General features: G+C 41.8%; 1 protein-coding gene across 1 annotated transcript; it reads left to right on the top strand.

Moving 5' to 3' along the window:
* The first annotated feature begins 8594 nt into the window (after positions 1-8594).
* On the top strand, positions 8595-9840 carry LOC131696265 (uncharacterized). Its single transcript, XM_058984817.1, has 3 exons — positions 8595-8966; positions 9026-9193; positions 9350-9840. The coding sequence occupies exons 1-3, from the start codon at positions 8799-8801 to the stop codon at positions 9482-9484; spliced, it is 471 nt and encodes a 156-aa protein (XP_058840800.1). The 5' UTR covers positions 8595-8798; the 3' UTR covers positions 9485-9840.
* Positions 9841-10777: the final 937 nt, after the last annotated feature.

Below are 10777 nucleotides of genomic sequence, written 5' to 3'. Positions count from 1 at the left end.
TTGGCATGTGGTGGTGCACAGCATCCGATTGTTTTACATTCAGGATTAGTTGGTCGCGGCTTGAAAAGAGTCTTCTGGATGGAAGTCGACATCCCACGAAACGAGAAGTTTTACGAACATTAATGTCCATTTACGATCCACTGGGACTCATTGCAAATTATTTAATGATCCTGAAAGTGTTGCTGCAGGAGATTTGGCGAACAGGCGTAAACTGGGATGATGCTATTACATCACCATGCTATACTAAATGGCAGACATGGCTGAAACTTTTGCCGCAAGTGGAGAACCTGAGCATTCCACGATGTTACAAACCTAACATGGTAGGTGATTCACCGGATATTCAGCTACATACTTTCGTAGACGCCAGTGAAAATGGTATGGCCGCCGTAGTGTATCTTCGCTTCGACTGTGACGGAGGTGTGGAATGCAGATTGGTTGGTGCGAAGACAAGAGTTGCACCTATTAAATATCTAACAATTCCGAGACTAGAGCTGCAAGCAGCAGTTATCGGTGCGAGGCTTGCGGATACTATTGTTAATAGTCTCTCCATCAAACCATCTCGTCGTGTTTTCTGGTCTGATTCCCGAAACGTTCTCTCCTGGTTGCAATCTGACCACCGCAAATATAGCCAATATGTGGCAGCACGGGTAAGCGAAATTTTAGATCTCACAGAGGTGAACGATTGGAGATGGGTTCCCACAAAGAGCAACGTAGCCGACGAAGGCACTAAATGGCAGAGACTGCCAGATTTGAAAAATGATAGTCGCTGGAATCGAGCTCCTAATTATATTCAGTTGTCTGAAATGAAATGGCCAGTGATGCCTTTCCAATCTGGCACAACCGAAGAACTACGTGTCACGGTTAACGCTCATAGCGTAGGGATCGCCCCGTTCGTACTGGCAAAAGAATTTTCAAGCTGGAAACGCCTTATTCGTGTTACGGCGTATGCATTACGGTTCGTAAATAATACCAGATGCGACAGGTTGACGCGTACGTTTGGTAACATTTCTAGTGCAGAGTTGCAACTAGCTGCAGAACATCATTTTCGGTACGCACAGCAGGAAGCATATCGTCGCTGTTGTGCTATCTTATGACAAACGCCATTTTGGGGTAAACTGAGTTAGATATGCCACATTACTCATCTAACGAATCTCTATAAGATGGCTTATCCAGAATTTTGAAATTTTGCTTGGTTACTGAAATATAGCGAGAAAAGTGATTAGTAATTGTGAGTTTTTTGCATCAAATCATTATGTCTTGGGACTGGCTCAAGTTATAATGACGTTTTAGTTGCTTTTATGTGTAAAAATGTCGTAGGAACACAATGGCATAATAATTTTCAAAAGAATAATACATGTATTGGGAGAAAAACGCAGTTTTAGCTTTAAACTGGTAATATAACATATTTGGCTACACTGTAACCAAAAATAACTATTTTTTCTTGATTCCCTGACTCATTTCCTTCAAAATGCATCCAACCGATTGTTTACAGACCAAATTAAACCAAATATATGAATAAAAGTTCCTAATTGGTGATTTTTTTTCTATGGAAAATTTTCCATGCACGATTATGACACGTCATACAAATTTTTTCATCAATACACACCTATGACACGTGTGAGTGCGACTTTTGTTTACATTTTTAGTGAAAACTCGCAACATAGTCAACCGATCTTCGTAATATTTGAGAGATTAATACAGAATAGGTAGAAGCATCAATTCTCGACAAACATATGATTACGGCCTAAAAGCCAACTGTCAAAATCCACTTTGAATGGAAATTCCGGACAAACCGTTACACGCCAATCACAGATGTCGGTAGTAAACGAAAGAGAAAAGTTTTCTCTTTCATAAACTGTTGTGAACTGTGTTCGACTAGTAACGATTTGTCTGGAATTTCCATTCAAAGTGGATTTTGACAGTTGGCTTTTAGGCCGTAATCATATGTTTGTCGAGAATTGTCATCTCTGATTTGTTTCTACCATTTATAAGTTTCATGATATTCAATCTCAAACTTTAAAAATCGTTTTTCTCGATATGTGCAAAATGGCGCTTGTCATAAGATAGCACAACAGCGACGATATGCTTCGGAGATTTAGATCTTCATAACTTTGGAAAACAAACAAGTTTCAAAGAAAAAATAGCGAGGAACAGCTCAATATATGGATTGAATGCCTTCTTGGACGAAAAAAGAGTGTTAAGGATGAAGGGAAGGGCCGGCGCGTGTCAGTATTTGGATGCGGAAGTTGTAAGCCCAGTTATATTACCGTGGATGCACCCGGTTACTCGACTTCTTGTTACCGATTGTCACGTAAAGTATCACCATCAAAATATAGAGACAGTTATAAATGAAGTCAAGCAATACTACTGCATACCTAGACTTCGAAGACTGTATCGAAATATTCGATCTAATTTTCAACAATGTAAAATACGTGACGCTATCCCTCGTCCGCCGGCGATGGCTGATCTTCCACCATGCAGACTGGCAGTATATGCTAGGCCATTCACCCACACCGGTGTTGACTATTTCGGTCCGATAGAAGTGTCTGTGGGGCGCAGAATTGAGAAACGTTGGGGGGTGCTCATGATATGCCTTACAATTAGGGCAGTACATTTGGAAGTGGTTTGCTCTCTCAATACGAGTTCATGTGTAATGGCATTAAGAAATTTCGCCGCGCGTCGGGGAACACCCACGAATTTCTATAGCGATCGAGGAACTAATTTTATTGGTGCAGATCGAGAGCTTAAAGAGGCACTCCAGGCTATTGATCAATCGAGCTTGGCAGAAGAATTTGTAACCCCACAAACCGCCTGGCATTTCAATCCACCGGGAGCTCCCCATATGGGGGGGGAGTTGGGAACGATTGATTCAATCGGTAAAACGAAACCTTTCAACGCTCAAGATGTCACGGCGACCAACGGATGAAGAGCTACGTAATGCACTGATAGAAATCGAAGGAACGATAAATACTCGTCCATTGACGCATGTACCTGTGGATAGTGCATCAGCTCCAGCACTCACCCCCAATCATTTTTTGCTAGGATCATCCGACGGCTCAAAACCATTGACATTACTGAACGACAGTTCGATCACTTTACGTCGAGGTTGGCAAATTTCGCAGGTGATAGCCAATCAATTCTGGAAACGATGGCTTCGGGACTGTTTGCCGGAAATCACGAGACGTTCGAAATGGTTCGAGCAAGTTAAGCCGATTGAAGTAGGAGACATCGTTTTGATAGTTGATCCTGATCAACCGCGTAATTGCTGGCCGAAGGGTCGGGTCATTGGGACCGTGAATAAGGACGGACAGGTGCGTAGAGCAACCGTGCAGACAGAACGAGGCGTGTATGAGCGACCAGCTGTGAAACTTGCAGTACTGGACGTTGGGTGCGTATTAGAGTAGACCTTCCTGAGAGACAGATTCGGCATACTCGGGGGGGAGTGTCAACAAACCATCTGGTTTGAGCGCACCTTTCACGTATAGCACCCTGCAGAGTTTGGCATATATTTATTTATTTATTAACAAATTAAGGCCGAAGTGGCCTGTGCCGTATACAAAAGATTCCTCCATTCCACTCGGTCCATAGCCGCGCGTCGCCAGCCACGCAGTCTGCGAAGGGTCCGCAAATCGTCTTCCACCTGGTCGATCCATCGTGCTCGCTGCGCGCCACGTCTTCTTGTACCGGTCGGATTGCAATTGAGAACCGTTTTCACCGGGCTATTGTCCGACATTCTGGCTACGTGCCCGGCCCACCGTAGTCGTCCGATTTTCACGGTATGACAGATGGGCGGCTCCCCCAACAGCTGATGCAGCTCATGGTTCATTCGCCGTCTCCATGTGCCGTCTTCCATCTGCACTCCACCGTAGATGGTACGCAGCACTTTCCGTTCGAAGACACCAAGTGCGCGTTGGTCCTCCACGAGCATGGTCCAGGTCTCGTGCCCGTAGAGAACTACCGGTCTAATCAGCGTCTTGTAGATGGTCAACTTCGTGCGACGGCGAATTCTGTTCGACCGAAGTGTCTTGCGGAGGCCAAAGTAAGCACGATTTCCTGCCACGATGCGTCTACGAATCTCTCTGCTGGTATCATTGTCGGCAGTCACCAGTGAGCCCAAGTACACGAACTCTTCAACCACCTCGATTTCGTCGCCACCGATGCAAACTCGAAGCGGGCGGTTCTCATTCTCTTCTCGTGAACCTCTTCCTATCATGTACTTTGTCTTCGACGTGTTGATGGCAAGTCCGACGCGCTTGGCTTCTCTTTTCAGTCTGATGTAGGCTTCCTCCATCTTCTCAAAGTTTCGTGCAATAATATCAACGTCATCGGCGAAGCCAAGTAGCTGAACGGACTTTGTAAAAATCGTACCACTCGTGTCGATCCCTGCTCTTCTTATTACACCTTCCAGCGCGATGTTGAATAACAGACACGAGAGACCATCACCTTGCCGTAACCCTCTGCGTGATTCGAAGGGACTCGAGAGCGTCCCTGAGACACGTACTACGCACATCACCCGATCCATCGTCGCCTTCACTAATCGCGTCAGTTTGTCCGGGAATCCGTGCTCGTGCATAATCTGCCATAGCTGATCTCGATCGATAGTGTCGTATGCGGCTTTGAAGTCGATGAACAAATGATGTGTGGGCACATTGTACTCGCGGGATTTCTGCAGTACTTGACGAAGAGCGAACACCTGGTCCGTGGTAGATCGTTCGCTCATGAAACCCGCCTGGTACTGCCCCACGAACTCTCTTGCAATTGGTGATAGTCGACGGCATAGTATTTGGGAGAGTACCTTGTAGGCGGCGTTCAGCAGGGTGATTGCTCGGTAATTACAGCAATCCAGCTTGTCGCCCTTTTTGTAGATAGGACACACGACACCTTCCATCCACTCCTCCGGTAAAATCTCCTCCTCCCAAATCTTGGTAATCACCCAGTGCAGCGCTTTAGCCAGTGGCTCGCCACCGTGTTTTAGTAGCTCGCTTGGGATATTGGCATATAAAAAGGGTGAAAAAAACATAGAAGGAAAGAAGGAGAGAAGTAGAATTCTTAAAAGGCTAGCGAAACGCGTGTGAATTACAGCTAAATTTATTTGGATTAACTAAACTATACGTAGGACTACTTACTCTAAATTATATCTAAATTACAGCTAAGATTTATCTCTACACTTGTATGCAGTGTTAAGGTAGTATCACAGACTAACAGACATAACACTCAAAAACAAAGCTTCGCCCGCTTTAACGGTCATTTTAAATATATTTGTAGTTGGGACTGTGGCCACATTTGAAATTATGGCGCCACTGACATATGAACAAGCATATGGGGGATAGACCACTAGTGAAAAATTGTTCCCAAACCTGAGGGGTAACCCACCAGTAAATGAGTGATTGGGACTGTGAATAAAAGGTGGAGCTAGTGTTCTGGGAAAATTGTCGGATCGATGTTTTTTTAGGGAATTCCCTCATAGTGTTATGTCTGTTAGTCTGTGGTAGTATGCAACCGAAATATCTTAAAATCTAGTGTTTAACCTAACTTATCTCAGGAGGTGAGCGGGTTTGATAAACTGATCGGACTGAATTATTAAAAACTATTTCTTATCAGACTAAATAACGGTAAGCGAAATCAAATGTATAAATAACTACCCTACTTAAATTCTATTAATTATATACAGTTCCAAGACTTCAAGCAACGAAAGGTACAAGACGTCCATCTGGACAGAAATAGTAGGAAATCACTAAACGTGCGTCTTGCCATTGTTTAAGGTTAGGACTAATTGGCTCTCAAACGTGAAACTTTTTCACTCGATGCGCCAACTGGATTTCATTTTTGGTACTAGTCAAATGATGATGAAAACATTTTCTTGCATTGATGGTATGGGATGGTTGTTTTATTTTAATTGTTTTAAAATAAATATCACATAGTTTCATAAAAAGCTTGATTACAGGTGATAAGAAAACACTCGTTCTTTCGTTTGACACCAAAACATTCAGTTGAACTCAATATTTTATTACGAATTATTGAGATCCGGAATTATTTTTGTATTGTTGAGGTTAGGTTGGTTGTTTTAGATATGGAAAATGTTTAGCTAGAAATTGGACTTATCAGTGGATAACCTCGACTACCAACAACTACACTCTTTAATCCAGTGATTTCTGCCCACCATCGTGTTTTCTATCGAAGTTTCAATCTCTGAATTTCATTTTAGTATAAATTGAAGCCGGAAGAACAAATGTGAGTGAAGTAACAAGAAATTTACCATCTGGATATTTTTCAGAGGTAGGAAACATATTTTCTTCATCAATATTATTTTTCATTGGAAGAAATAACATTTAATTATAATATTGATTAAATTTAAAAAATTCAGAATTTACTTTCCAATGTGTTTTGACAGACGAAAATAAAAACATCATCATTGCACTTCCATGCTCTCTGGCGGTCGACATCTAGCATTAGATCACGAATTATCTGATGAATTTATATTCTCATACAGGGATTTAAAATCTTCCCTAATTGGAAATAAACGGGGACATTGCAAACCTGGAAACGAGCATAGTAATTCGTCTGAGAAATAACAAACATAGTCAGGTGAATTGAACGCTTTGACGTTTGACTCAACTCGCCTGTGCTAATTTCCCCTAGGAACACATGCAATTTGCGGATGCAATTTAAAGGCAATTTCAATACTTAGACAAATTTTCTAGCGGCAGAAAAGGACTTGGTTCATGTTCATGTTTGGCTTAAGCTAAAAATTGTTTTTTAACAATTCGCGTGTTCTCGCTTTTGTTTGTCTAGTGCACTTCATTTAGCCAACGAATGTGGAAAATAGGGATCTTTAAGGGTGTGCGGGTTAAGACATATTATGATGCAGATTAGTACCGTGAGTTAATATCTCAGTCCTTTTCCAATAGACTTTTCTCGTCAAAAAATTTTATATGCAGAACAGCTTCCGCTTTCATCGCTGGATCGATTCTGAATACTGTCACGTTAATTTGGTGTCTCTAACTATTGAAAAAATCAAAAATTCTTTGAACTGCCCATTTTACTCTGTATTCTCCTGTCCTATTTTACCTCGATTCTCCATACGATTACACCATTTGGATGAACTTCGTGTGGGTAATATGAAATAAAGTTACGGCGGGTAGCTTATAACACAGTTCCAGTAGCCTACCGCTCGCCGGTATCTATTTTAATCTGGCTATTCGCCGTTTTGTTTACTGGGTATGAACTCCAAGAGTTCATTCCAATTTGTCAAAAACATTGTTTTGACGTAGATGAACCCCAAAACAGTGTTGCAGAATATACCGATTCATCGATATCTAAACCGATTTTTAATTTTGATACCAATAAAATTACTAAAATACCGATTTATTTTTTCTTACCAAAAAAATAACGATTTTTATATAATACGATCAATTAATATTACGTATGGGCCTTTTTAGAAAATGTCTTCACATTTCCACATCATATCATCCGCAAATTGATAGCAATCTGCCAGGTTACTATCAAAATTTCAAATGAAGCTCAACAACCGATTCTGAAATCGATTGAGCTCGGTAGGTTTGATTACATAACATTAAAATGATCTATTTTTTTAAAACCAATAATTTGCAGGTAACTTTTGGTTAGCATACATCTTCACACCGATAAATACCTATTTTTTATTTAGAACTATACCGATATTAGATTTGTTCCAGTACCAGTAGAAAGTGGAAGTACTCCGGAGCAAACAGAGAGAAAATCGTTCCTATGTTCTCTTCTCTTTTTTCTTCTTCCGTTAGCAAGCTGGAGTAAAAAGCAAGTATTTTTTGCTTCTGTTTGCTCCGGAGCAACTTCTGTGTAACTAGAACAAACTTATTATACAAAATCATCTGACAACGCTGCTCTAAAGTGAAAAGTGCTCTTCAAACATCGATGACATTTTTTTGTTTTTTTCCTGTTTTCTCTACCTATCTGTTATGTTTTTTAATCCTGCCAAGGAATCCAACAGAGATGCCAGGTACTTTTTTCAAATGTCTGCAATAATAATTTTAAAAGTCTGGGAAGAACAAAAAATGTCAGGAAAGCTAGTGTAACCAAAAGCCTTTATATTCAAAAATCTGCAAATATCTGCAACAAAACTAAAAAATCTGCAAATATCTGCAACCAAACTAGAAAATCTGCAAATATCTGCGTCATCGAAAAAATCTGCTGCTTAAATTAAAAGTCTGCGAATTTGCAGACTTGTCTGCAAATCTGGCATCCCTGGAATCCAAAAACATCAGCTGTCTCCCGTTTCCCGAGTGTTCGCCGACCAGTTCTCGACAAACATATGATTACGGCCGAGATTACGGCCTAAAAGCCAACTGTCAAAATCCACTTTGAATGGAAATTCCGGACAAGCCGTTACACGACAATCACAGATGGTGATACTAAACGAAAAAAAAAGTTTTCTCTTTCATAAACTGTTGTGAACTGTGTTCGACAAGTAACGGTTTGTCTGGAATTTCCATTCAAAGTGGATTTTGACAGTTGGCTTTTAGGCCGTAATCCTATGTTTGTCGAGACTTTTGCTTTCAAACTGAAGAAAAAACTACAGTTTAACTTCACCAGGCACAATCATCAGAATGAGATGCAGGAAAATATTTTCATTTTACCGTTCGGTATGAGAAACATTTTACAAATGATAATCGTGTATGCCCAAAAGGTATTTGTGCGGATCTGCGAATCCGGTTTTGGTGGAATAATTCAACCAAGGGCTATGATGTAGCAGCGGTGGAGAGTAAGTCCAATCACACGGCTTCATCCCACCCCGGCAGCAGATGAGCGCTGGCGAATGTTCTCAGCCACCTGGAGGAGGAGGTTTAGCGCGGAAGAAATGTTACCAGACATCGCCGATCTGGTGTCTGGACTTTTTTGATAATTTCATAGAAATTGGGTGTGCAGATGGGCGGTTGGAGTTCTGGGAGGGAACGACTGGTAACTTTAAGGTAAATTGTATGAAGTCACTTGTTTTTTATTACAACTATTGACGGACGTTTCATTGCAGGGTATATATGAAGCCGAAAACATCCACATCAATGGGGTAACTAACATAAAGTTTGCCGGTGACAAAGTGATAGTCGCACGGTTGAGTGGACGAATCGATTCTCTGAGACTAGAAACGTACACGCAAGGTTGTCAGATCGATTGGGGTTTACGTCTGCATATGGGCGAAGTAACTCCTATGTTTTAAGCAATTTTTTAAGCTCACGTAGGGCGCAGAACAGACATATTTTATTAGTTATTTTACAATACTGTATATTCTAAGTCATTTAATTTTTAGTCTGCAATAAGTATGTCATCAAAAGCCTTAATTCTTATTCTTTTTTAGCCCACGTACGCACCGGTTCGACAGGAAGCATTAGTTTATTTCAGCAATTCGTCCACAGCGTTGCCAGCTCAACATAACGCATCCGAGGAGGAGCTTCGATGTATTCTGGAGTTTCACCAGCAGGGTTACCGGTGACATGTTTGGAAGTGGCGGGCGGTACAGTCATGACTGGCAGCCAGGGCCACACTGTTAAAGTGTTCCGACTCGATAGCCACCTATTGCAGTTCACCCTAAACGGCCATTGCGGTCCTATCACATGTATTTTCATAGACCAGTGGCAGGCCGAGATGGGCGCATCTGGTCGCCAGGATGGTGTGCTATGTGTGTGGGGCTTGAACTAGAACAGCTCCTACAAGACAATGGTTACGAGAGTGTTCAGCAGGCCGTTGGTAAGGGAGTGGATAATTTTTATAGTGTCGATTGTTGATAACAGGGCCATTTAATGGCGCCGCAATTAAATATAGAAAGTTACTAAATACATTTTGATAATAAACAAGACTTCTATTTACATTGCTTTCAATCAGATAATTTATGTTAGCACTTGTTTTTCCTCTTCTATTTTCCCATTACCGCCTCCAGTGACCGCATGGATGCTTTCGGTCACGGTAGAATCCTTAATTTTTCTTTTTCGCCTGCTACAATTCCTTGACCTTTCGTGCAGCTTCTTGTGTCCCATCAAATGACTACGTTCAACGAATCTTTTTCCACACTATTCACAGCCATGGGGTCGTTCGCCAACATGCCTTCGATTATGTTGGGTCAAATGTGCTCTTCGAAGAAACTCCAGCCCGCAGATGTCACATTTGTACGGGCGTTCGTTTGTATGGATTTGCATGTGCCGAGTCATGTGAGAATATTTTTTAAACCCGCCACCACAGACTTCACATCTGAATTCTCGATCTTTGCTGTGGATAAGTTTGTGCTGCGTAAGTTCTTTAGATTCAAGAAACTTTCTACCACAGATGTCGCAACTAAATATTTGATCCGCAAGATTTATATCGATGTGAACACACTGGTGACGTTTCAAACTGCTGCTTTCTACGTAGCCTTTGCCACAGATATCACACTTAAACGGACGCTCGCCAGTATGCATGCACATGTGGCGAGTGAGTTCAGTACTAGTTATGAATTCTTTACCACAAATATCGCACTTGTGCGATCTCTCACCTGCATGGATAAGTCTGTGTCGCGTGAGACTACTGTTTTCGGTAAACTTCCTACTGCAGATATCGCAAATGTAAGCCGGTGCTGATCCAATTGCTCAGAAGTGAACAATTCTCTGCCACATATCCGACAACGGTGCCGTCGTTCGCCGGTGTGTATCCGTTTGTGCCGGCTTAGATTTATACCCTTGGTGTATGCTTTACCGCAAATATCACAGAAGTACGGTCGCGTGCCGGCATGTACGCGCTTGTGAACTGCCAGCTG

This window comes from Topomyia yanbarensis, chromosome 1 (genome assembly GCF_030247195.1).
Source record: "Topomyia yanbarensis strain Yona2022 chromosome 1, ASM3024719v1, whole genome shotgun sequence".
Taxonomy (NCBI): domain Eukaryota; kingdom Metazoa; phylum Arthropoda; class Insecta; order Diptera; family Culicidae; genus Topomyia; species Topomyia yanbarensis.
Note: the sequence above shows the minus strand (reverse complement) of the source record. Positions and strands in the feature narration are given on the sequence as shown.